Genomic DNA, 23467 nt, shown 5'->3' with positions numbered 1-23467 from the left:
ATCTAAGAGGTAGGGTCAGGACACTCGGCCACTCGGCCCAACGCGGCCGGTTCGTTCCGGGTTCTACGTACAGCACTCAATTCCAGCACGATCTCACGGCCCACTTTCCATACATGCATGTTTACACAACCCCACATCACTAAGCTCCCTCATATATTTCTCAACACATCTCATATCACATAGCTCAATGGAAGTAAAATGTTTCAATAGAGCTTCTAAGTATTGTATAATACCCCATTATGGGGTATATCACTAACAAATATATAAGATCATCAATTTATAAATTTTTGAAATATTAACGTATTTACAATGTCAGTAAAAAGTATTACAATAGCTTAAGATAAAATTCAAATTTCATTTCTACGCTGCATTTATTATATCTCTCTTTATAATATACTTTATTATATATTATCGATCCCATTCTTAGATAATTAACTAGAACTCTGAAAGGTTAACGTTGCCAATTTTAAATTGGTAGATTCTAAAATTTATTTATATGGTGACAAACTTCATATTATATTCCAATTGTATAATACTGAAATGACCACCTAAATAGAATCATGACTATGTATTTATTACAGTTTGTAAATGCAACACAGAAACAAAAAGTGGCATAACTATTTTAGATTATTCTTAACTTCTATAAATATTTTAAAACTTTTTACTGATCAAGTTAATCAATAGGTACATAGATTCATCCAGATATGATCATATATATTTCTTACTGTAATAAATATACAGGAATACAAATACTATAAGTTTTTATGAGGTAGCATCGCAAAATCTCCAGTTATACAACTAATATAAGGTCCGATTACACGCGCCAACATGACAAGCAGTATATTCGTTTATTTTAAATATATTTGTTTATAAAAACTTATTGCCTATTTACTATATTTAGAGTACCAATTAATTTGTTTAGTCAATATATAATATATTCATTATATTTCACACACCACAATAATGAAACAATACGAACGAAAGTAGAACAACACGAAACACAGATCTTAGTTAATATAAAATTAAAATATATTTTATTTGTGATTTGTAAAAAAATATATCAATAAGGTACGTATTGATCAGTTAATTAGAATCGAAGAAATTGATTGGAGAGTTGCTAATTGTCTAAATATAATATAGTATGTACATAAAATCTATGCATATAAATATTATTGTAATAAAATTCTCTGTGTGCTCTCTTTAATATTTCACCACCTATGTTTTTAAACTTGCGATTTCTCATTTGGGGCAGACAGGTACCTCAAAGTCACTTACTTTTATTACTATAATCCTATTCTATATATATTAAAGTTTTTATAGGTAAAGATCATAAAAATTATCTGTCTGCTTATACAGATTGATTCACAACTATTGTAACTATTGATACGAAATGTATACAAGCAGGTTATATTCATCTAGCAGATTCTAACACTTCTACTTTAATTATTGTTTAATATTATAAAATCTTCCTTATCACAAAAATATAATACAATATAAAATCTATAATACCCCTTTCATTAAATAACGTACTTATTCACAAAAATATAAAATATTCCAATATTTTTTTATACATTTCTATGTTTTGTCCATTACCGCAATAATGAATTTAGTTCGGAAATAATGAGGCAAGGCCCTATTTACAAAAAATCACATACCTTCAATATAATTTGTCGTTTTGCTTTTTTTTTATAAATAAAATGTAATGTACTTTTTAGCGTTTCTCTATAATATATAAAATAAAATATTATTACGTTACCACCCATCGGTTTATTGATCTGCAGGCGCGTGTACGGACTATAACAAGCCTAAACTTTTAAAGGTTCCGCATAAAACAACATAATGTCGCTTCTCTTCTTTTGCTGATTCACATTATTATACAACACTAATTATTATATGAAATATACTAAATCTAATTTATTGTAAGTACTTCATTCTATCAATAACTTTAAGTATATTGCAAGTATCCTCGCTTGTACATATGACAACCGTTACAACAATTTTAAAATACAATCGTTATCAAACAACATCTAAATTGTAAAACCAAGTGAGTGTATATCCTCGTTCTTGCAGTAATGCTTTCATTATTGTTTATTGTAAATAAAGAGACGGCCATGAATAGTCTTTAATTCCTCAATTACATATGGGTATAACTTTATATATTGCTCTTAAGTTACTATTTTGGTTAACATTATCTTTAAATAATATAAATTGGCAACACTATCTACATTATATATTACTATTAAAAAGAACACACCTAAAACTTGGATTGGCGACAATATGATTCTAAGAGGAAGGCCCTACTAATGTTATATAACGACTAATGGTAAGCATCGTTGTATATAAATATTCTCGTGGACTGTACTTGAGGGTTGCCTACATATGGAGACAGCTAAGTGATGGGGTGGAATAATATGATTACAATTTGATGTGATCTCCAGTGCCTATGTTAGCGAGGGTCTTCTTAATGCGTAAAGCTGTCAATCTGGCGGCCGGATTCTGATACCAACACTCCTTCATTACTTTTGATATCGCTGACAGCACCTAAGAAAAGTATATACTCTCCGTGAAGACAATTATATCATAACAACATACCATTAAGACTATTATTCCGAATTGTAATCAGACCTATTGTCAACTGTCGATGTTGTGGTGAACGGAACACTTGACATGCCCACATTTCGTTGTGTATATTTGAATAGATCGTGGTAAGTCTTCCGTCGTCTCTAAGTTTTCAATTTTGTTTAAATATTTGTGTTTTCTATACATAAGAATCAGCCAATATAATTAATACTCAAAGTTCCTTTTTGAGTCAGTAGATTTGTACTAACGACTTTTTGGATGTACTTAAGTCGCTACCACATTATATCATATCTATACTATATATTTCAAAATTAAAAATAACTTATTCATATAGGGCTAATAGAATACATTAACATACTTCGTAGTCTACAAAGTGAGTACACCATCTTCTAGTGGTTTCTGATTAGTTACGTCGGCAAACAAGCATACGGCCCATCTGATGGTAAACGGATACCGTAGCCTATGGATGTCTGAAACACCAGGTGTGCCACGTGCGCGTTGGCCACCCTTAAGTAACCCGAATCCTTACACGATACAAACATTTTATGTATTGTATTATGAGTTGGATTGTTTAAATACATCTGCATATTCTCCATGTACATTATTTATCTTATTTACAAAAATATATAATATTTAAGTAAGTTTTCTAGACAATATTTGAAAATTATGTATTTTCCCTTTTACATAACTTGTTCTGGAGATATGCCTAAATAGGTTAGACAAAGGTATCTACGAAAACGACCTAAGACTGAAATTATACCTCAACAACTTGTTATATAATCTTAAATGTCATCAGTTGTAAATAGATACGTATGTATGTAACACCAACTACAAATTAATTTCCACACAGTATTTATTTTTATTCGAAGGCCTCGGTGGTCGAGCGCTTTCGCACACCGCCTTACGCCTTACTTTGGGTGTTTTCTATGCATAATATGTATGTATTTACGAAAAATTATATCTATGTATTTGTATCAGTTATGGGTACTAGACACAAGCTTCAGCTAGCTTAACTTGGGACTAGATGGCATTGTGGGAAATGTCCTGAGATTATTATTATAAATGTATTCTATTCTATAAAAAAAGGATCTACTTACGGGGTCGGAGTGCCATCTATTGGGGACGTTCGGCCTCCTCTTCTCCATGCAGACGACCCTTCGCATATCTTCGAGGGCGGGGTCGGGCGGAACGCTATCATAGTACGGAGGCTGGTATTCATCAGGCATGGTCCCACACCGCCTCGCTATCTCCCAGAGCACCAGCCCGAACGAGTACACATCCGACCGTTTGTACGGATCAAATTGTCGTGTGTCCATCGTTTCGTCTAATACCTGTTATATTTATACATTTCAGAGCACAGAAATAGCCAACTTATAAATATTTCTATATTTTATTCTACCGATGCATTCGTAAGTTCAAGTGATGAAAAGATAAGATTCTGTAGTCGCAACCTATTTCTATTATTTCTATTTCAAACTTAACTTACCCTTAGTATAGTTATTCTTTTAAAATAACTAATCTAAAATACATATTATACTAACGATGTATTTTTTTAATTAGGTACAATAGATTCTCCATATACAAACAAACTTACAATTCATACTGTCTCTTTATAATATATGAATAAGTAGTACATAAATAATAATACCAATAGTACAGCAACTCAAAATATATGTTTCGAAAAAAACTGTATTTATATTGCTCCGGAAAATTTCTTATTTTAAGACAATAATATTAATTCTGTTTATTTAGACACGTCACGTTAATTTGTCAATTTGTTTATCATTATTACTTATTCTTAGGAAGCTGACGCATAATTTAATATTCATGTAGGAATAATTCAGGGCTGGTAAACAAAGCTGTTTCCAATACAAGTGGCAGATATTCTTCTTTGCCCGTTTGTCGGCAAGATTTTTAAGTTCAATGAGTTGAATTTGAGGCGCAACGTCCGCGCTATTTGTTACGGGTGAAGAGACGCCTATACTTGGCGCACGATCAGTTGTATTTGAAACTAAATCACCAGTTAGCACGCTACAGTTGAACCAACTTAAAGAAGTTTTTACGTTTGCAGTAGTGTACGGTCTGTAGATAAAGAAATACACGTATATTTTATATATTTTTGTTATTTATATTTCACACATAATAATAAGAAATTGGCCATTAAAAAGTTATAAGACGTTTTAATGTCCAATTTCTTCAACTCCAGTCAATATATAATAATAAAAAATAAAAAAAGGATAACATTTCTAATGCTACTTACAAGCTGATGCTGTACGCACGTGACAGTGTAATGCACGTGTTGGGTAGAACAAAGTAGTTTATTTCATTCGATCTATATAACACTACTAGAAATACAAAAACATCTCTAACTTGATTTGTATGTAAATGTCTATAATCCGCGCGGCTTTCCAACTGGATCCGCCCAGCCCTAAACTATTAAGTATTAATCTGTAGGTATAGTATAAGCACGTCATTCCCGACAGGGCGGCGATCAAAGTCAGGCCGGCGAGCGACTCATCCCCGTCCTACTATTTCAGCCGGCTACTAAAGAGATATTATAAGCAAAAACCAATTTGAGGTGGCAAGGCTACACAAATGATGTAGCCGGCTTCGCCGCAACGGATTAAAAGAACGGTGCTAGTATCTGAAGTATGAAATGGCGATCTGTATAGTATAAGTATAATATAATAAATATAATATAGTATGAATAACCAACCTCTGGGGCCATATACCGCTTCGTACCAACTCGATTCGTAGAAGGCACGTCCACTGAATCACTGGCAACGTTATGCCGCACGGCCAGACCTAGATCACCAATCACGCACGTCAGGTTGGACTTCACGAGGATGTTCTTGGACTTAAGATCCCGATGAGCTATGGCCGGTTTACCTGATAATTGAAAACTTCAAATAAGTCCAATCATTTCAACAGTTTATAAATCTAAATCTGAATTCTCCAGTTTTGGAAATACGGTTCGACTTTGAAATATTATTCACTGAATGTACTTTATTTAAATTGTAGAATATGCATTTAAAAAAATTACTAAATCCAATCTTGAGATCTTCGATAATTGTGTACCATTTCTCACCTGTCTGAGAATTCATTACAATAGTGGCTAACGAGTGATCGAGTTTAACGGAGCTTATCATAACAAGTAAAAACTCAATATATAATGTAACATTATAAATTGAGTTTTTAACTATTCCCATAAAGCATATATTCTACCTCAGATATTGTGGATAGTGTCGTAGATGTCACAATATAGAAAATATTAATACTAGCCGTGAGTACCTACCATGTGAATTTTCATAAATATAAAAAAGTTCAGGCCTCACCCTTGGTCCCCACGATGTCCATATGCAGATGAGCGAGTCCGGTAGCAATTGAGAGCGCCATCTTGACTAAAGTGTTCGAGTCTATGGTCCGAGCGGTGAGGTAGTCAAACAGCGAACCGTTCTCGTGGTAATCAGTTATAAGCCACAGTTGCGTCCATGTGCCATTGTCTGTGATAAAATAGGAATTCCTTATGATCATAAAAGCCTTATTAATATTTAATATAGAGAAGCCAATATAATAAATACCATTATTAAAACTAAAGTAAAATGCCGGGGCATTTCATCTATTTCTGCCGCCAAGCCTTGCTTTGTAAGCTGTTTCTTTTGAAGATTTAGAATTGGCAGTAAAATTACTGGGTCGAAGTTGATGATTGATTGATTGATGACATCTCAGTCTTCGAGAATACTAACGTATGAGGAATGGCAGTAGATTCATTCCATAATAGACAAAAGTAGTTTAAGTTATCATTTCTCTGTGATTCTGAGAAGAAATATTACTTTGAAGAAATATTATATTATTAATTAAGGACTAGGATTAAGGACCTATGTAAAAGGACTATTTACTCCGGTAAAAGCTATAGTCCAAAAAATCAAAGTGGTGCAGAAATTTGTTCTGTCGTTAAAAACTACTAACGGTACTAAAAATGGATAGATAGAAATATTAAATGTTCGTAATAATTATTTTCATCTACTGCCATCTCCAGTCGAGACACTATCACGGTAAAAATCCCGTTATAACCTGTACAACTGTAAACACTCCCGGGCAAAGTACCTTTATTATCAGCAGCTATAAACCCTAAAATGTTTTCATGGCGCAGCATCACGGTCTGGTAGATCTCGGCCTCGCGAAACCACGAGCACTCCTCCCTTGACGAGAATATCTTGACGGCCACATTCTCACCACGCCAGCGTCCCCGCCATACTTCGCCGAAACGTCCCTTCCCAATTATATCGACCAGTTGAATTTGTCTTGCTATTGACCGTTGTACGAGCAGTGGCAACCCTAAATGGAAAAGATCGCCATATTTATTCCCGCTCCGCCTACTGATAACCCAGTAACAGTATAATGTATTCCAGTATTCATGAAACTGAACAGAACAACTTTCCCCAAGGACGCCCGCATAAATATGAATATATTTTCTGTAATGTCTATATTATCTTTTCTGTCTTCGTACAAACAATGAATTTAGTATGAAAGATTAAGAATTATTTACATACTAGTAAAATCATGCGAGTTTATATAATATCTTCTGTTAATCTATGATAAACCTGTGTACCAAATCCATTCAAACAATTTTATATTACATAAATCCAAACATATTCTTAAAACCTTCAAAATTGTAATACAAGTATTGAAAAGACATCTACTATGTTTCTGAGCTAAGTAATTGTTCAGTTGGCCGGCCGTGTCTGACTTTCATCTTGATACTTATCAACGCCATAAATAGTATTAGATACCGCAATTGTGTATCCTATTTGCTATAACTATGCCAATTGTGCTATATTATAGACCATGCCAATCTTATTCCACAGTATATAATCAAAGTATTGCAAACACGTAAGAAGAAAATTACGCACTATTGAAAGTTACGATCAAGTTAGAATAACGTAATGATATTCAGACTTTGCGTTAGGAAGCAGTTTATTAGGTTTCCAAACTAAAAAGCTAAAATAAACCCAATGGTGCAACATTGTACGCTTCTCCGTTCGTCCGTCAATCAATGTGCTCCATTTCTAAACGAATGCTATCAATTGTTTCAATAGATTTAATACTATTGTCATAATAAGCGAACTCGCAAACTTTGAAATAACATGTCTATTCTCTAAGCAAGAGGGTTCTAATTTGAAAACTCGACCTGGAGTTATAAACGAACGAACAGCTGCATGATGATGAATGATAATATCCTTTAAATTTATGCTATCGGAAGATATCAGTTTTATCGATAAGAGTGTCGATTGTTTGCCCTAATCGATCTATTTGTTGTTCTTGTTCTGTCTAATTTTCATAGTAGCCCTTTGGAACTGTAATCATGAACATACCGCTATCGAGGGAGAGGATGAGGAGCAAGGGAGGTCACCTCCCTGAAAATTATGCATAAACTTATGAAAAAATTGCTGCCCAGTCTAATAAATCTGATTTGGCCCAAAATCTAAATGCGCCTATGACTCTATATTAGGTACATTAATATCATATCATATAATAACAATATACAGTCTCTATCTATCTATATAATGCACTATATCTACTTAATTCAATTGCGTTTCACAATCGGTAAACATATCTATTCGGGGAGATTAGAACTGTTATCCATAGACAATTATATGTAAACAACACCCTAACATTATTAGCTTCTATCCGCAACTTCGTCCGTAATATCTTGGTACATAAGTGAGGATTAGTAACATATTAAAAGTCATTCTAATTAAACAATGTTACCAGGTATAACAAAAATTAACTGAGTAAACATCAAAGTAGGTTTTATGTAAATGCAACCTCTTTATACAGAATGGGGACATTCGCGTCTGACCTGAATGTGTAAGCGACGTGTAAATGGAAAACCTGACGCACACCTACATATTATAATCCCGATCTGCATGGGACACGCTGTGACAGGTGCACTGGCGTAGTCTCTCCTGTCTGTTACACGGTGGCCTATTTTATATAAATCGATTTGCATAATAGTGTTAGGATTATCATCTCATTTCCGTGATGATAGATTTCAGGAACTATTCATGTAGGTATATCCATATTAGCCAGTCCTTAGGCATCGCACAAGTGAATTTATTGCAGGGAAAAAATCTAAATATAATTTAGAATAAACAAATACAGTCCACTATAGCGGAATCGAAAATGAATGAAAAAGCCTAAGGTCTTTTATAGTTTATGTTAATAATTATAATTAATAACTTTGTTTCCCTAATAAAGTTTATTAAAAAAAGGCAGACTTAATGCTAAAAATTGAATAATAGAAAATAATGCTTAAAATTATTACAGAAAACCAGATCTTTATCCTACAATTTTAACTGTTCGACAGCTGCATATTATGCAAGTATTTAAGATGTGTCAAAGAAAGTTCACATGTCAACCTGAACATCAAGAACTACTAAAAAAGCGAATACATAAAGTTCGTGTTCCATGCATTAAAACGACGTTCTCAAGTCTTAAGTTCTTGCTTGGTTAAGTTGTTATTAAGTTGTAAGTTAATCTTGGTTACTAAGTCTGAAACTATAACGATACTGAAACCATTGTTAAATGCTAAATTTGTATCTCCACAGGCATCAGACCTACTGAATATGCATATAAAATTTCATAAAAATCGGTTAAACCGTTTCGGAGGAGTATAGTAACTAACATTGTGTTATGAGAATTTTATATATAAGATATACATCCAACAGTAATACTTATTGAATAATTAGTTATTGTATTAGAATATATATAGTATAAAATTACATACATAAGCATGCATAAAAATTGTTAACCGTGTAATATTACACATACTACATCTTTTTGGTATCCGAGCTCACAGCCCCTAAGATACAGATCTGACCTAGTTTGTGTACTGACAAGAGAAATGAAATTCTATTGTAATAAAGAAATATAAATCTATAAGTACTTAACTAAATAAATTAATGTATATGTGAAAATAAAAAATATTAACACAATTATTATAACTAAATAGTTATAGACAAATGTATATAACGTAAATTTGGAATATATTAATAATATATAAACACCATATTATGTAAAATATTCATAGGACGAGAATGACCTCATTTCTTGAACAAATATCTATTGGAGACATTAAATAGCAATAGAATCAGTCATAAAAACAAGATCTAATCTTAATTCTGTTTACTATTACTTTAGACAATATATATCGTATGTATGTATGTAATATAAAATGCTACGATCATTCATGCCCATCACATTCAAACCTAAACTAAAAAGCACAGTAGTTGCCAATGTGAAGGATGGACCCACTTAACGTTGCTTAACCTCGTTAATTGACCAGCAAAGGGAATAAGATGAAATCGGTGCACATGCAGATACTTTGATATATTATTTCGATTTCAATTCTGCAGTGCATAGCCAGAGGTATTGAGACACTACACCCACAAATTATGCCGAAATTTCCGTGAGAATATGTGAAATACAACGTGGCTGGTGTATATATATACCTGCCGCCGTCTCTCGTATTAATTTGACGTGTTATCTGTGTTTACATTAGTCAGATATCTATATAACTATATAGGAAAGTAAGAAATATAAATCCACACGTATTTTTTTATTTGAAGGACGCTGTTGAACTTTCGACCTTTACATTCTATGATATACATTAATAGATCTAGTTTATTAAAATCTTTTTTATTGTTTTTACGATTTCGAATGATAAACAAGTTTGCCTACAAATCTGATATATACATATTTTAGATGACAAAGAACGGAAGTTGTTCGGTGGTAAAATAGGTCTTATTTTTTAACAATATATTGTACGGGTTAATAAACATAGGAAAACTTCGTTATTTTTACGTATTTTATTCCGTAGACTTACGCATAGATAAATTGAGATTACTGTCTCGCGATTATTAGTCCGCAGTGCGTATGTAGCTTCCATACATTAGTGTCCTTGCGAAAAGGCCCGCACAAAAAAAGACGAACACAATTGTGGATAATATTACATCAAACTGTATTAGATTAAACCCTTGCAGAAAGTCTAATCAACATCAGGTCAGAACTGACGATAGCTCAGAAATACAGTTGAATTAAATTGCGAACTCACCTGATCCAGATCCTGATGTGGTGAGCTCAATCATATCACGTATAGTTGCGGTACCCATGATAGGGTGTCTAGGTTCCCCCAAGGAATCTTCAGCTGCGAACAATGGCCTGGAGCCACGACCTCCTTTCATCAGACTGCGAGACCGCTTCGCCCACCAGAGACTTGTGGCGACGCAAACAGTCAGCGCCATCAATCCCATCACCCATGGTAATACTTGCCATACTTTGGCAGTGGGACTCGATTCTTTAGCCCATAATATTAATATGTTATAACATCAAATTACACAGTGTTAAAAAAATCTAATTTTGAAACAAAAAATAGTTCTTTATTCAAATTTATATTTTGTTTATATTCTTCTATCCGCGTCTTAGCAGTACAGTTATGTTTTACATAAGTGTGTTACCACAGACGAGACAGAGTTTTCACATACTATAAAAAAATAAAATAAGACAAATTCAATTCGTTAAGTCGTTACTGGTTATATAAATAAAAAAATCGTTAGAGACCCCCACAAAACTATAAAATTAGTATTCCACCAATATACATACTCAATATTTTAGGATTTATAATTAATTCGTGATATGCACCTGCACAAAATACAATTTACATTTATATTGCGTTATTAAGATAATATTTGAATATAGGTACAAAAATAACCTTTAAAAAAGTTGAATATATATAGAAAATAACTTTGTAACTGTGATTAACAATTACGATTATATGACAAGTAACTAAATATTGTGTGCAGACAATATGCAGAATGTATAAATAATTTAATTAAAATTGCACAGCAACAAGGTTTTAACAATTTATTAATTGATTATTTAAATATTTTCAAACATAAACACCAAAGTCAATATATATATATATATATATGCATGCGAAAAAAATATTATAATACACATTGTAATGCCAATAATAGTAATGAGACGGACCAAAGCGATGACATCTAATAATACGGGATGTGCTTATGAACATGTTGTGCAGTCGTTTGAAACTGGTTACAACATTAATACGTGATTACGCAGAACTTGCTACAAACATGTACATTATGCTTTTTCGGCAGTAATAGGGTGATAAATGCAAACGTATCGTCTACAGATTCGTTTATCACTGCTACAGCATTCGCTAATATTAAACACAAACACGATTCACACACAGATGCAAAACATTTCCACTTACGAACATAAAAAACAAAATAAAATTTAATTAATGAAATAAATACGATTTCGCAGCATGTCCTTTAGGAATTCATTACACTGTCAAGTATATGTAATTATTGTATATTCTAGAAGATAAAAGTAAATTTAATTGTTACTTTTTTATATTAATAGATTAATAGCGTGTAGATTGATTAGCCCACTCCGATATTATTTTATTTAGGCTATTAAATTGTTAATTGTATTCCCATAACCAATGTTAAATAATCACATCGAGTTATTTTAAAATTATAATAAAAAAAATTATTCAAGCTAGATTAGGTGTCAAATTATTATAAATTCATGCAAGTTAATGTAAAAGTACCGGCTCATGATCACTTATTTGTTTCCCCCTTATAATTAATAATGGTAGTTCGGCATTCCTAAATAGTAACTCATAATATCTTCCTATCCAATCACAAACTGTTGATAATTACCAGAACATTTGCTTCATTAGAAACCACCCATACATGCCATGAAATATATTCCCGTCATTTCGTAAATATCTGTAAAGAGTTAATCATTTCCTTATTTAAGATTATTATAGATTAGGTGCATAATAGGATGTAAACCGATGGTATATGCGATTCTAATGTCCCGACGTGATTTTACACATTCACATGCAAATTTCCGCAATGTGAACTTTCTAATGGCATATAAACATATCCTTGTTAGAACACCGTGGGTATGATAGAAAATAGCGGGACGCTACAGTACGCTCATACGCTCATGTGGACATCACAATATAAGCGACCCAGATAATTCGCCCCGACGACACATCCCTGTCGCGTTCCGTACCTGGGAAGATGTAACGGTTACAGAAGTCCTTATAGCAGCAACTCATGTCAGGGTTTTCGCCCTCGCGACACCATATAGGCCTGTCGCCTGGAGGGAATGACCGACTCCGGTTCCAACATCTACATCCACAAATCGTTACATTAGTGCATGTACTTCTCGACCTACGCGTGATCAATGCCGGTATACAAGGTAGGAAACTTAGTGGTATTAGAACAAAAGAAAAAACTGAAAATCATTATAGCCATGCAGTCTCGCACCAAATACCAAGCTCTATCGGCGCCAATGCTTGCACGCAGCGTGGCTTGAGATCGGTATTACTGGGCGCAGAGTGGTAGCAAGCTACAGTGCATAGTTAGCGGCACAACGAGGGTCTAACTCCGCGTCGCTCCTACCTTGCGGCTTCGGATGTAGCTCCAGGCGCAACTCTCGATTGCACATGTCACGTGACTTACAACATTCGATCACCACTGAATCATTTCTAGTTCTCGTCGTGGAGCAACTGAAGGGATGCTCGATGGGTATCAGTGATCTGAGGTCGATACAGCTGCGCCGCAAGTGGAACCACCATATTATGTTTAGTAGGTTAAAGCAAAACCAACGCACACGCGGATAATAGTGTTTGTTAAGGTACGGCACATCATTCAAACATACTAATATAGTGCCGTCCGGACAGAGTCCGGCAGCGATCTCTCGGCTCTCAGCAGCTAGGTTGGTACATATTCAAATCACTAATTCAGAAGCAATATTGTTAGAGTATTGGCATTTCAACACAAAACTTATAGGAAATAGTAATGCAATATTATGTCTCTAATAATACATCAAACAAACTCAAAATCTGCATTGTCAAGTAGGTATCACACGCTCACAAGTGCGTAAGACATCTTACCCATGGCAGTGGCTTGTAGCACTTTGGACAAACTTTCTCTTACAATGTCATTGGAATTGCAGAAATCATATTGACAGCAATAGTTTGCTGAACTTTTGCATTTTATTGGATATTCAGGAGGGAAGGCTGTTTTCAAGCTCATACATCTTAATTCCACCTCTCTACACAGGCCAAGTGGTTTACAAAAAATATATTAACGTTGTAGGACAATTTTAAGTCTTACATAAGCAGATATGAGTTTGCTAATCTTTTTTTTTACCTTAATCTCAATTGCCAATCAATTTTTCTAGTATTTTCAAACAAATTTACTAACTATAGCAATATCTATAGCTTGCTAATAATATCATTTTACAATAATTATACCGATTAAATAGTAATATGTACCTCTCATTATATGTTTCAGTTTCAATTTTGAAAATATATTGATTGCTTAGATGTTAAATGATTCCACTGAATGCTAATATTACACCCACATTAACTGTGACTGCCATATCCAGCATTAGGCTAAAGTGATAATATAAACTGCAAACTACTCACTGGTAGGTGAACTTCTGTACTCCACCCTCGATGCTTGTGGATGCAAAGCAGTAGCCATCTGTTTCACATGTCTCGTTTGGACACGATGGGCTATTGCAATAGCATTTAAGACCTGAAACAATAAAAACAAATAATAACTAATCTTTAAATCTCCATCCACAATCACAAAAATAAGACCCATTGTTAATAATGTACCATATTACATCAACCTCTTAGCAGTCCCTATAGGGAACCATCATGAATAATTCCTAGTGTATTCACCAGAATAAGCTGACTGATCTGATTTCCAACTTAATCCTATCATCGTCTAGTGATGCTTCACCAGCTTATACTGTTAGAGCAGATGAGTGCTCCATTTCATCCACTATATAAACCATTAAAACACTTTACTGAATGTAATATAGCCCATTATATATAATGATGTTGAAACCATCATTCACACTTGAAGTAAAAATGTCTCCTTAGTTTTCTGAATACTAAAACTTTTAATGCTATATATTGATAAATATATGTACATATAAAATGTTCTGCATAGTAGAGCAATACAGCATTTAACCATATGGAGGGATTTCTAATGAGGATATTCGCTAAAGAAATTATCCATACAGTATGAAGTGAAGGTTGTTATAATCAGGCCAATGAACTGCCAATAATGTGACCACTTAAATAAAAAGTAATCATCACTATTTTGAATAGTGATGATTACTTTTTATTTAAGTGGTTTATTTGAATCTTAATGCTTGAACATTACTGTTGATGAACAAGAAAATGAATATACCGGCTACAGGAAAATAATTATAATTCCTATCAACTCTATTGTCTCAAACAGACATAGTTATTATTTTAGAATTCTATTATATCAGTCATAGAAATTCAGCAAAAGGAAGAGGAAGAACAAAACACACCAACATTTGCATACAGCGTTCCAATAATTTGAGTAAGTTCTAATTACAAGGGCAAGCTAACAAAAGCAAGTCTGAAGGAATTTGTTATTACACTGTTAAACAAATAATCCATAAGTAAAATGTATTATAACAAATGTAATAAAAGAAAAATCCATCCAAAATAAATAAAAACTTGTATATTTATTTAGGTGGGCTCTGTATTTTACAAAGATACTAGCAATGATAATTATTGTAATAATAATTAGTGCATATTTATTTTGGATATGTTTAAAATTTACTGCCTTACCTTTGGTGAAAAGCAGTTTCATGTTGGCACACAGTTAGCTCTTGACTGTCTTGTCAACTACTGAGCACTGTTTCACCAATAGAGTAAAATTCACGAGATAAATCTTGTACCACGGCGCACGTTTCACGAGTCTATAGACGAAGGATATGGCCTTCAGAAACGTCAGAAACTTTAAATAGAAATTCTGTGCTTTTATTATCCTCTTTAGTTTGACCGACCACCGTGGTGACGCGTGCTATACCCGCTCTACTGTACACATTAACTAATAACCAGTACTCAAGTGTGTAATGTATTTTTTCACTAACAACTGTGCGTCTATTTATATATGATAATATATGTGATACGTGGGATGCCTGAAATATGCATGCGATGTCTAAATATTTGGGCGACAACATACCATCAACTGCGTCCAATCTCCGATATACCGCGAATAGTAATAAAAGAAACCATTTTCGCCAGTGAAAGGTGTCCATGATCACGTTTTTGTATTGATACATAACAGTTTATAATTTCTGAACAGGAAAACACATTTTATTGATATACGGTGAACACGGCCATTGATATATTTTAAAAACATATGACATTTTGATCTTATTACTAATGAAATACACAATTTGTTACAAAACTAATGCAATGGACTTTACCAAACATTAATCTTATCAGTTTACAATATCAAAATGATTTTTAGAAAAATATTTTTTTTTTCTTGAGTGAATAGATAAATATAATTTTAAGAATCACAGAGTACTTGCGAATTGCAATGCGAATGAGGGAAAAAAAATATTAATACAGATTAGTGTGACCAGTCTGAAATTACAAATGGTGCCATATTTTCAAAAAGTATTGTATTTAGAGTCTATTTTATCCACAATATGATTAAACTTTAAAAAGTATTCTGACTTATTGAGCTCTATTCTGGGCGCAAATAATGAGCTATTTTATTTATTTATATATTTTGAACACAGCTAACGACTTATTCTTATGTTGAACCAAAGCAGCCAGGGTTAAGGGTATTAAGTTAACCGATATAAACACTTAGATACATTTTTCTGTAAATACATACGTAATAAACTTATATCTATACCTAGAAAATTCCCATACAAATAGAAACAATCATACTCATGAATAAAAATGTTTGCACCGTGCGTATAAGTATCAAACCCGAGACTATAGGAAGTAAAGCAATGTGCTGAACCTTTAGTACACCGAGGCCGTCAAAATTAATATAAAAATCATTATGCAAATACTGTCAGATTTGTGAAAATTAAATACAAATGTTAAAATAAGGAGCTACTTTAGTCAAAATTGCATGAAACTACCACATGGTCACACTGATCCACAGATTAGTTATATTTATCAAACATCTATAGCAGAAGGGCAACTTGTATGTAGAGGGCAAATGTGTACGTGTCTTTTAATGTATACTACAGCCTATTTAGAGAACTCCGTTTTGTAAACAGTAAACACGAAATTGTATATACTATTATATTACACAGAATTGTATACAAGGCGATCAATTTACATTGCCCTTCGATTTTATGCACATGAGCGAAGCCATTCGAAAACAATTTTTATATTATTTTATATACCTATGTTACCGTCTATTTCAGGTAAAACTAGTTTTTCCTAGGCCAAACGAGTTTATTTTAAGCGTGTCAGTCTATCCCAAGAGAATCAGCTTTGACCTAAATACTAGTAATTAACTTAATAAAGGGGCAAGGGGATTGTCAGTAATGTGAACTGTTGATCCCATTGCTAAGTGGGAAGGGGATTGTTAGTAATGTGGATTAACGGGGTTACCCAATGCTAGAAATGTACCATGTCAGGTTGACCTCCACGCGGTTCCCCCTGGAAACCATCGTGGTATATTTCTGGCGAATTTACCACTGTGGGCTGACGACTCATCTGACCAACTCATCCTCAGCCAGCGTAAACCGTTAGCGCAGGCGGGTGTACCATTCCATTATCATCCATAAATCCCCATTGTTAGCGGGGTGGAGGGGTTTATAAGTAATATAGACTGTTGACCCCATTGCTAGCAATTTACCCATGTCAGGTTGACCTCCACGCGGTCCCCCTGGAAACCATCATGATAAATTCTTGGAGAATTTGTCAATATGGGCTATAATTATGTTATACCTGACCTCATGCTCATCTTATTATCCTCCACTGATGCCCCGCCAGCATAAACCGTCAGGGCAAGCAGGTGGATTACATAATTTTATAATATAAAAAAACCGCATTGCTAGCAATGTATATTGACCTCCACGCGGTTGCCTCCGGAAACCTTCGTGATAATTTCCTAATGAATTAGTAACTAAATAGCGGAAGGGGATTTTAGTAATGGGCGCCATTGACCCTAATGCTAGTAATAAACTGTGAAGTCGAACACACAGATTTTTGCCGTACTTGCCATCATGAACTAAACTGACTTCATAGTCATACTATCTCTGTTTTTTTATGAATGATAATGCAATGGTGCACCCGCCTACGCTAACGGTTTACGCGGCACTCGTAGAGGATGATAAGATGAACACGAGGTCATATCAGTTAGCCCATCGTGACAAATTCACCACAAATTTATTACGATGGTTTCCAGGGGGAACCGCGTAGAGGTCAACCTACATGTTATTTTGCTAGTAATGGGGTCATTAGTCCACATTACCAACAATCCCCTTCCCCACGCCTCATGATATTCGGTCCATGTCCATGTACACTATGTGAATATCTACGCACACTTTGTTTTATCCTTCATCAGCCACGTCGAGCACTTTGTATAGTCGTACTTAAGCCTTTTTTTATTATAGCATAAGGGAAAAAAGAGCTTGCGGCTGACCTTACAGTACGTTAAGCACCGGCCATTAGCACTCGCAATAATAGGATTGCAAGTGCGTTGCCGGCCTTTTAAGACGGAATAAGTTCTATTCTTGGAAGTTTCAATATTGTATCGATTCGTAAATACCATTGATTCCACAAAGTCGTCGTAGGTGGTATGGTGTCTGGTAAAACACATGGTTGAGGACAGCCATTTATAAGTTGTTTCTGTTGAAGGGTAAAAGGTTAAAGGTAAAGGGCATGGCATTTTAGTTTTCTGGAATGGTAACGAATAATTGGTATCACGAGCTTCACGAAACATTATCACATGATATTCGTGATACTGTTCTTCTTAAATGTCCGAAAGTTACCACTTACCGTCCGGAAAGCCGTCAGCTAATTACCACTTTAAAAGAAAATTCATGGGTAAAAATAAAACCAAATACATTATACATCTCATGTAATTTTATTATAGATTATTCGCAACAATTATAATAAGATACAATTTCTGTCTTTAAATTATTTCAAGTATCTGTATGATAATGAAAATGAAATAGTTCAAAATACTGTCAATAAAGGTGAACAGTGAACATTGGTTAATGACCGAATTCAAATAAATAATGACTTCACAATATGTATATACTAATCCGAATGTAAGTAAAATAAATAAAGGGCCATCCAAAATATCGCAAGTTTAGGGAGACGTCAACGAGGGTCCACCAAGTGTGATATTGTGTACTAGTGCAGAGGTCCTAAATTTGGAGTCGTTGCATTTCAAAATCAGTAATAAGGGCAATAAACTCCAATAGCTAAAATGGGAGTCATGCATACATTACTTTACACAAATTTCGTGACTTGACCCCTCCCCTGTCCTTATCAATGTTGGTCATATCTCTGAGGCTATCCCTCACTAGAGGATAACACATGTATTTACAATTTTAGACATTATAAAATTAAACCAGCGTTTTTTAGTACATACATACACTAGATTTTGTTACGGCACGAAATTTAAGGAGAGTTAGATCAAACAGGAAAGGAAGGGATGGGATCGTGATCGTTGTATTATAAGCACGATAGATTGTTTCCTATCATGCTATCTATATATCCTTATGGACTCAGCAAGTCTGGTAGTGGGGCGTATATCGGACGTCAGTCTGATCCGTGCGTCATTTGTCACCACTGTCTGCGCGACTGAATATGCGCCGAGCTGGATCTGTAGCCACCGCATGAACGTTGGAGATCAACGCATAAAAATGGCATATTGATTTTCCTTAAAAATGCAGAATTTTCGACTTTCTGACCCTTCCCCTTAATATGTCACGTAAATTATAGATTATATCATGGTTTTATTTTATTATTTACGAATTTAAGATTTTACACGTGCTGGCAATAGAATAATTGATAACAAATATTATTTACACACATGTTCCATTAATCATGGATTCGGAACTAAAAAAGTAGGTATGCCGTTTTACTAAGTGCATAACCGTAACGAAATAATGGCAGAGCGGCCTAAATATAACGAGCTCCGGAGCCCGAGGAGCAATAAGATCGAGAGGCCGTGAGCACAGGAAGACATTACATAATTTAATAAAAATATTTATGTTTAATCAATGTAAGAAATCACTCAAATAAATGTAGCTTTTTTAGACAATGGCCCCATCTCCTAAATTTGCCACGGGCTATATGTGTATTGCTACTGATACTTAACATCGTTATTCATCTAGAATTATATTTTCATCTTTAAATAACTAACATTTTATTTATGTTTACTTTTAGAAGATGTAAAATTTTTTATTTTTGTTTTTTGTCATATGATCACGATAAAAAGATTTTATGTGCAAAAATCGTTATTAGTATTATATTTTACTATATTAACAGCTAGATCGTAGATTCCCGATATAAATAGTTAGAACGACCAATACAGATAATTATTAATCGTAACATTTAGAATAATCAGGTATGTTTATACCTTTTTAGAAGAATATACACAATGGTGTTATTGATAAAGATTTCAGTAAACAAATATCGTTATAAAATTGTACATTTTAAACAGGCAAGGCACACCTTGCGAATGTTACTAAACGAATAATGCAAATGGATTCAAAACTGAAAGGATGATCGTGAATTGTGGCAGGTGAAATTGCGCAGGTCGAAGCCAAGTTCAAACTGGCAAAAGTAACAACAAACAGTACTAAATTCTTCCACATAGTTATCAATTTGAATCACGGAAAAGCTTAAGTAAAAGGCATTTTTAAAAACCTTCCTACTCGGTCTAAAAGCCATAAAACAAAGTTAGAAAATTATAAAACGATTATCCACATCCCACACTCAACGAATGCGACAATTATTATCCAAAGACGAATTCCACACCATGTTTCAGATGTTTACCTGGCACCAAAAAATGCAATACCTAGAGACCGTGCGGATTTTACTGTGATGTCAATGCTCGCGCATTTACTAATAGATAACCGATAAGACAGCTTGAAAACTTGTCTCACTGATTGTCAGGATTCCAGGCGTTCAGTACTTTAGACCTGGTAAAAGCCAATAATTAGGTTCCTGTTTACAAAAAAGACATACTAAAAAAACCGCAATTACTACATATTGGTATGTTGGATATTCGTATAGAAGATCTGATTGGTATTGTGGTTAACACTATAATACAGTCATTAGTAACTAATATAGTGGTCGAAACTACTGTAGTTGAATTAAGATCCTCCAAACTTCAAATTCAAATTCGCTTAACAGATTAACCTGACTATACTCAATGCAAGGTAATATAACTATACTATACCATCTTTTAATAAAATATTGCACAATATATCTATTTAAGACAATGAAATCAATTTAAAGACAGATATTAAATGAAGCAAACTTTCATAATAAAAGGAATGGATATCCCAAAAATTCCTCTAAGCTACGAATACACAACATAAATTCACGTTAAAATTATAAATTATACGAATAATTGTATGTAAAATACAATAAGATAAATTGGTTTAAAAGATCTACATTGTTGACCTTACTATATAATAAAACGTAATAAATCACACACATTTCATATAAATTCTATTTGGTCGATTGCATTCGTATGAAAAGAATTAAATTGTTCAGTTGATAAAATAATAGACTAATTAAACGTGTTCGTTATTTTAAAACAAGGTTACAGAAAAGTTAACAATATCAGACAGTACAGGAGCTGGGTAAATAATACTTCGTTGTATTAGCTAAAAGAGACGATCACATAGAGGTAGATACTAACAATAAATACAGATTAATACGAAAAGAAAAGCAGGGTATTTGACAATTCATACCGCTTATATTTAAACTAGTTATAATTTAAAACATCAAATTGTCAATTTGGCAACATAATTTACCTTAGCAAACGTTTAAAATTTTACAATAATAATAGCCTTTTTAAAATTATTTCTAACTATTTAATTACATATAAGTATATTTTATAAAATAACATTTAGGATAGTATACGTTGTCCAGTTTTACGTTTTTAGTTCAGCGGCGTAAAAATTTGAAATATTATAAAAATTGTCCTATAATAATTGTGTAATAAATTGTATAAATATCGAATTTGTCCAATGAAAAATTATACATATTATTTGTATATCAAGTATATATAAATAATATATATAATTTTTCATTTTATACATTCAGTTTTGACTGTCATATAAAAAATATGGTGACGTCATTGTAGTACATACTATCGCGAGCGTTGTCATCAAAAACGATGTTTATTTTTTACCATTATTTTAACAATCATACATAATATAATGATACACAGTGTAAATTGATTTAAAATATGTCTACTGTTAAGCTATAAAGTTTTCCCAAAACTATTATTTTAGTCAAATACCCTATTGATACATTCATTTGATTATAGATACATTCATGTCATAGATTCAAAAAATAGATATCATCATTTTATAATAAGAGTTATAAAAGCACCTTACCTAGGTTGCCTAGATTCCAATAGTTCATATGTTGAGAAGTAGGTGCCAAAAATTTGCTTATATTCAATATACAGTAAAAGACTGCCATTTCAATCAGTGCCAGAAGCATAATCAACTGATTGTAGCAATCATTGTGATGTAACGTAATCTATACTTTACCAATACAATAATTTTCTAGTCGCCCAATTAAAACCACTTTAAAAGACCTCTACATCATATTCATTAGGGAACAAACTACTAAACTTTAGTCCCCAAAAGTATTAATGAAAGCAATTTCAATCTAATATACATAATTACTCCTAATAAATTTTAAAAAATGCATTAATATACTGATATTAAATGAGGCTCTGAATGAAGTATTATCACTAACAATGTTATGAAACGAGTGCGTCTATTTATTAAATGTTAACGAAACTATTAAAAAAGCCTTTACAAAAAGGTTTTTTTTTATTTGACACATTAATTATATCGATCGACATTTATTAAAGTTATGAGTAAACCATTATGTTACTATTATATTAATTCATAAGAATAAACCATAAGGTTTATTCTAAAAAGTTGAAATACTGAACAGATATATAGATACAATTATACGAAAAGAAAATTTAGTTTGTTGATTGATTCATGACTTACTGACACATATCATACATTTGCTCAAAGTCTTTATTTCCAAAAAGCAGTGTATACTCATACTATCATAACTGTATATTTATATGTTTGTTAATTTTAAATACAGATAAACTACTGGTCGATCACAACGATATAATTATAAGATACTAAAATAACATACTATGTGAACATTTGTCAAATAGAATAATAAATATTGTTTATGTTTCACCTTTAAAGCAAAATTAGCTTTATTTTTCATAAATAGAAATACAATCAGCTTCCCGGTCAGAAAAACAAAATGGCGGGTGTGCTGTCCCGTTCTCTCATGCGTACAACAGGTAGCATATAAATTTTCTATATAGATTATTTTGTGATATACTATTGGATATACATTGTATAAATGTTATTAAATTTTAATTAAACAAAGCCACAAACAATAACTACTGAATACATTATTTGCCTATACTAATACCTAAGCATTATAAAATTTCGAACAATAACTTCATTTAGTATGTAACAAATTGTCTAAATGCAGCAGTCTAATACATTGTGCGTTTCGTATTTTTTTCAATACTATCAAGGCACTAATTACTATTTTAACAATAAATATATATGTAATTGAATAAATCTATATTAAATATAGAGACTTTAGTGTATTTAAACTAAAATATGGAATACACTAAAGTAATTAAATAATATTTGTGATTTCGGAATAAAATAATTGTAAAAGATATTATATAGCATTCTTATTGACCTGTGATGTTAATGA

At 32.9% G+C, this 23467-nt stretch overlaps 1 protein-coding gene across 4 annotated transcripts; it reads right to left on the bottom strand.

Moving 5' to 3' along the window:
• Nucleotides 1-1092: 1092 nt before the first annotated feature.
• LOC131849100 (TGF-beta receptor type-1) lies at nt 1093-16038 on the bottom strand. 4 transcript variants are annotated; one of them, XM_059199087.1, is made up of 10 exons: nt 15952-16038; nt 15705-15819; nt 14117-14228; nt 13580-13740; nt 10697-10939; nt 6688-6918; nt 5916-6083; nt 5297-5469; nt 3678-3911; nt 1093-2541 (listed from the first exon to the last, which is right to left on the bottom strand). In XM_059199087.1, exons 2-10 carry the CDS (start codon nt 15802-15804, stop codon nt 2416-2418), a joined length of 1548 nt encoding a protein of 515 aa, XP_059055070.1. In that variant the 5' UTR covers nt 15805-15819; nt 15952-16038; the 3' UTR covers nt 1093-2415. The 4 variants fall into 4 exon arrangements, with proteins under 4 accessions (XP_059055070.1, XP_059055071.1, XP_059055072.1 ...); XM_059199088.1 differs by lacking the exon at nt 13580-13740 and adding an exon at nt 13086-13237 and having other exon boundaries at nt 15705-16032; XM_059199089.1 differs by lacking the exon at nt 13580-13740 and adding an exon at nt 12694-12812 and having other exon boundaries at nt 15705-16032.
• Between the last annotated feature and the right edge of the window lie 7429 nt (nt 16039-23467).

This window comes from Achroia grisella, unplaced genomic scaffold (genome assembly GCF_030625045.1).
Source record: "Achroia grisella isolate CSIRO2021 unplaced genomic scaffold, CSIRO_AGI_Agris_v1 utg640, whole genome shotgun sequence".
NCBI lineage: Eukaryota > Metazoa > Arthropoda > Insecta > Lepidoptera > Pyralidae > Achroia > Achroia grisella.
This window is presented reverse-complemented; position numbering and strand designations above follow the sequence as displayed.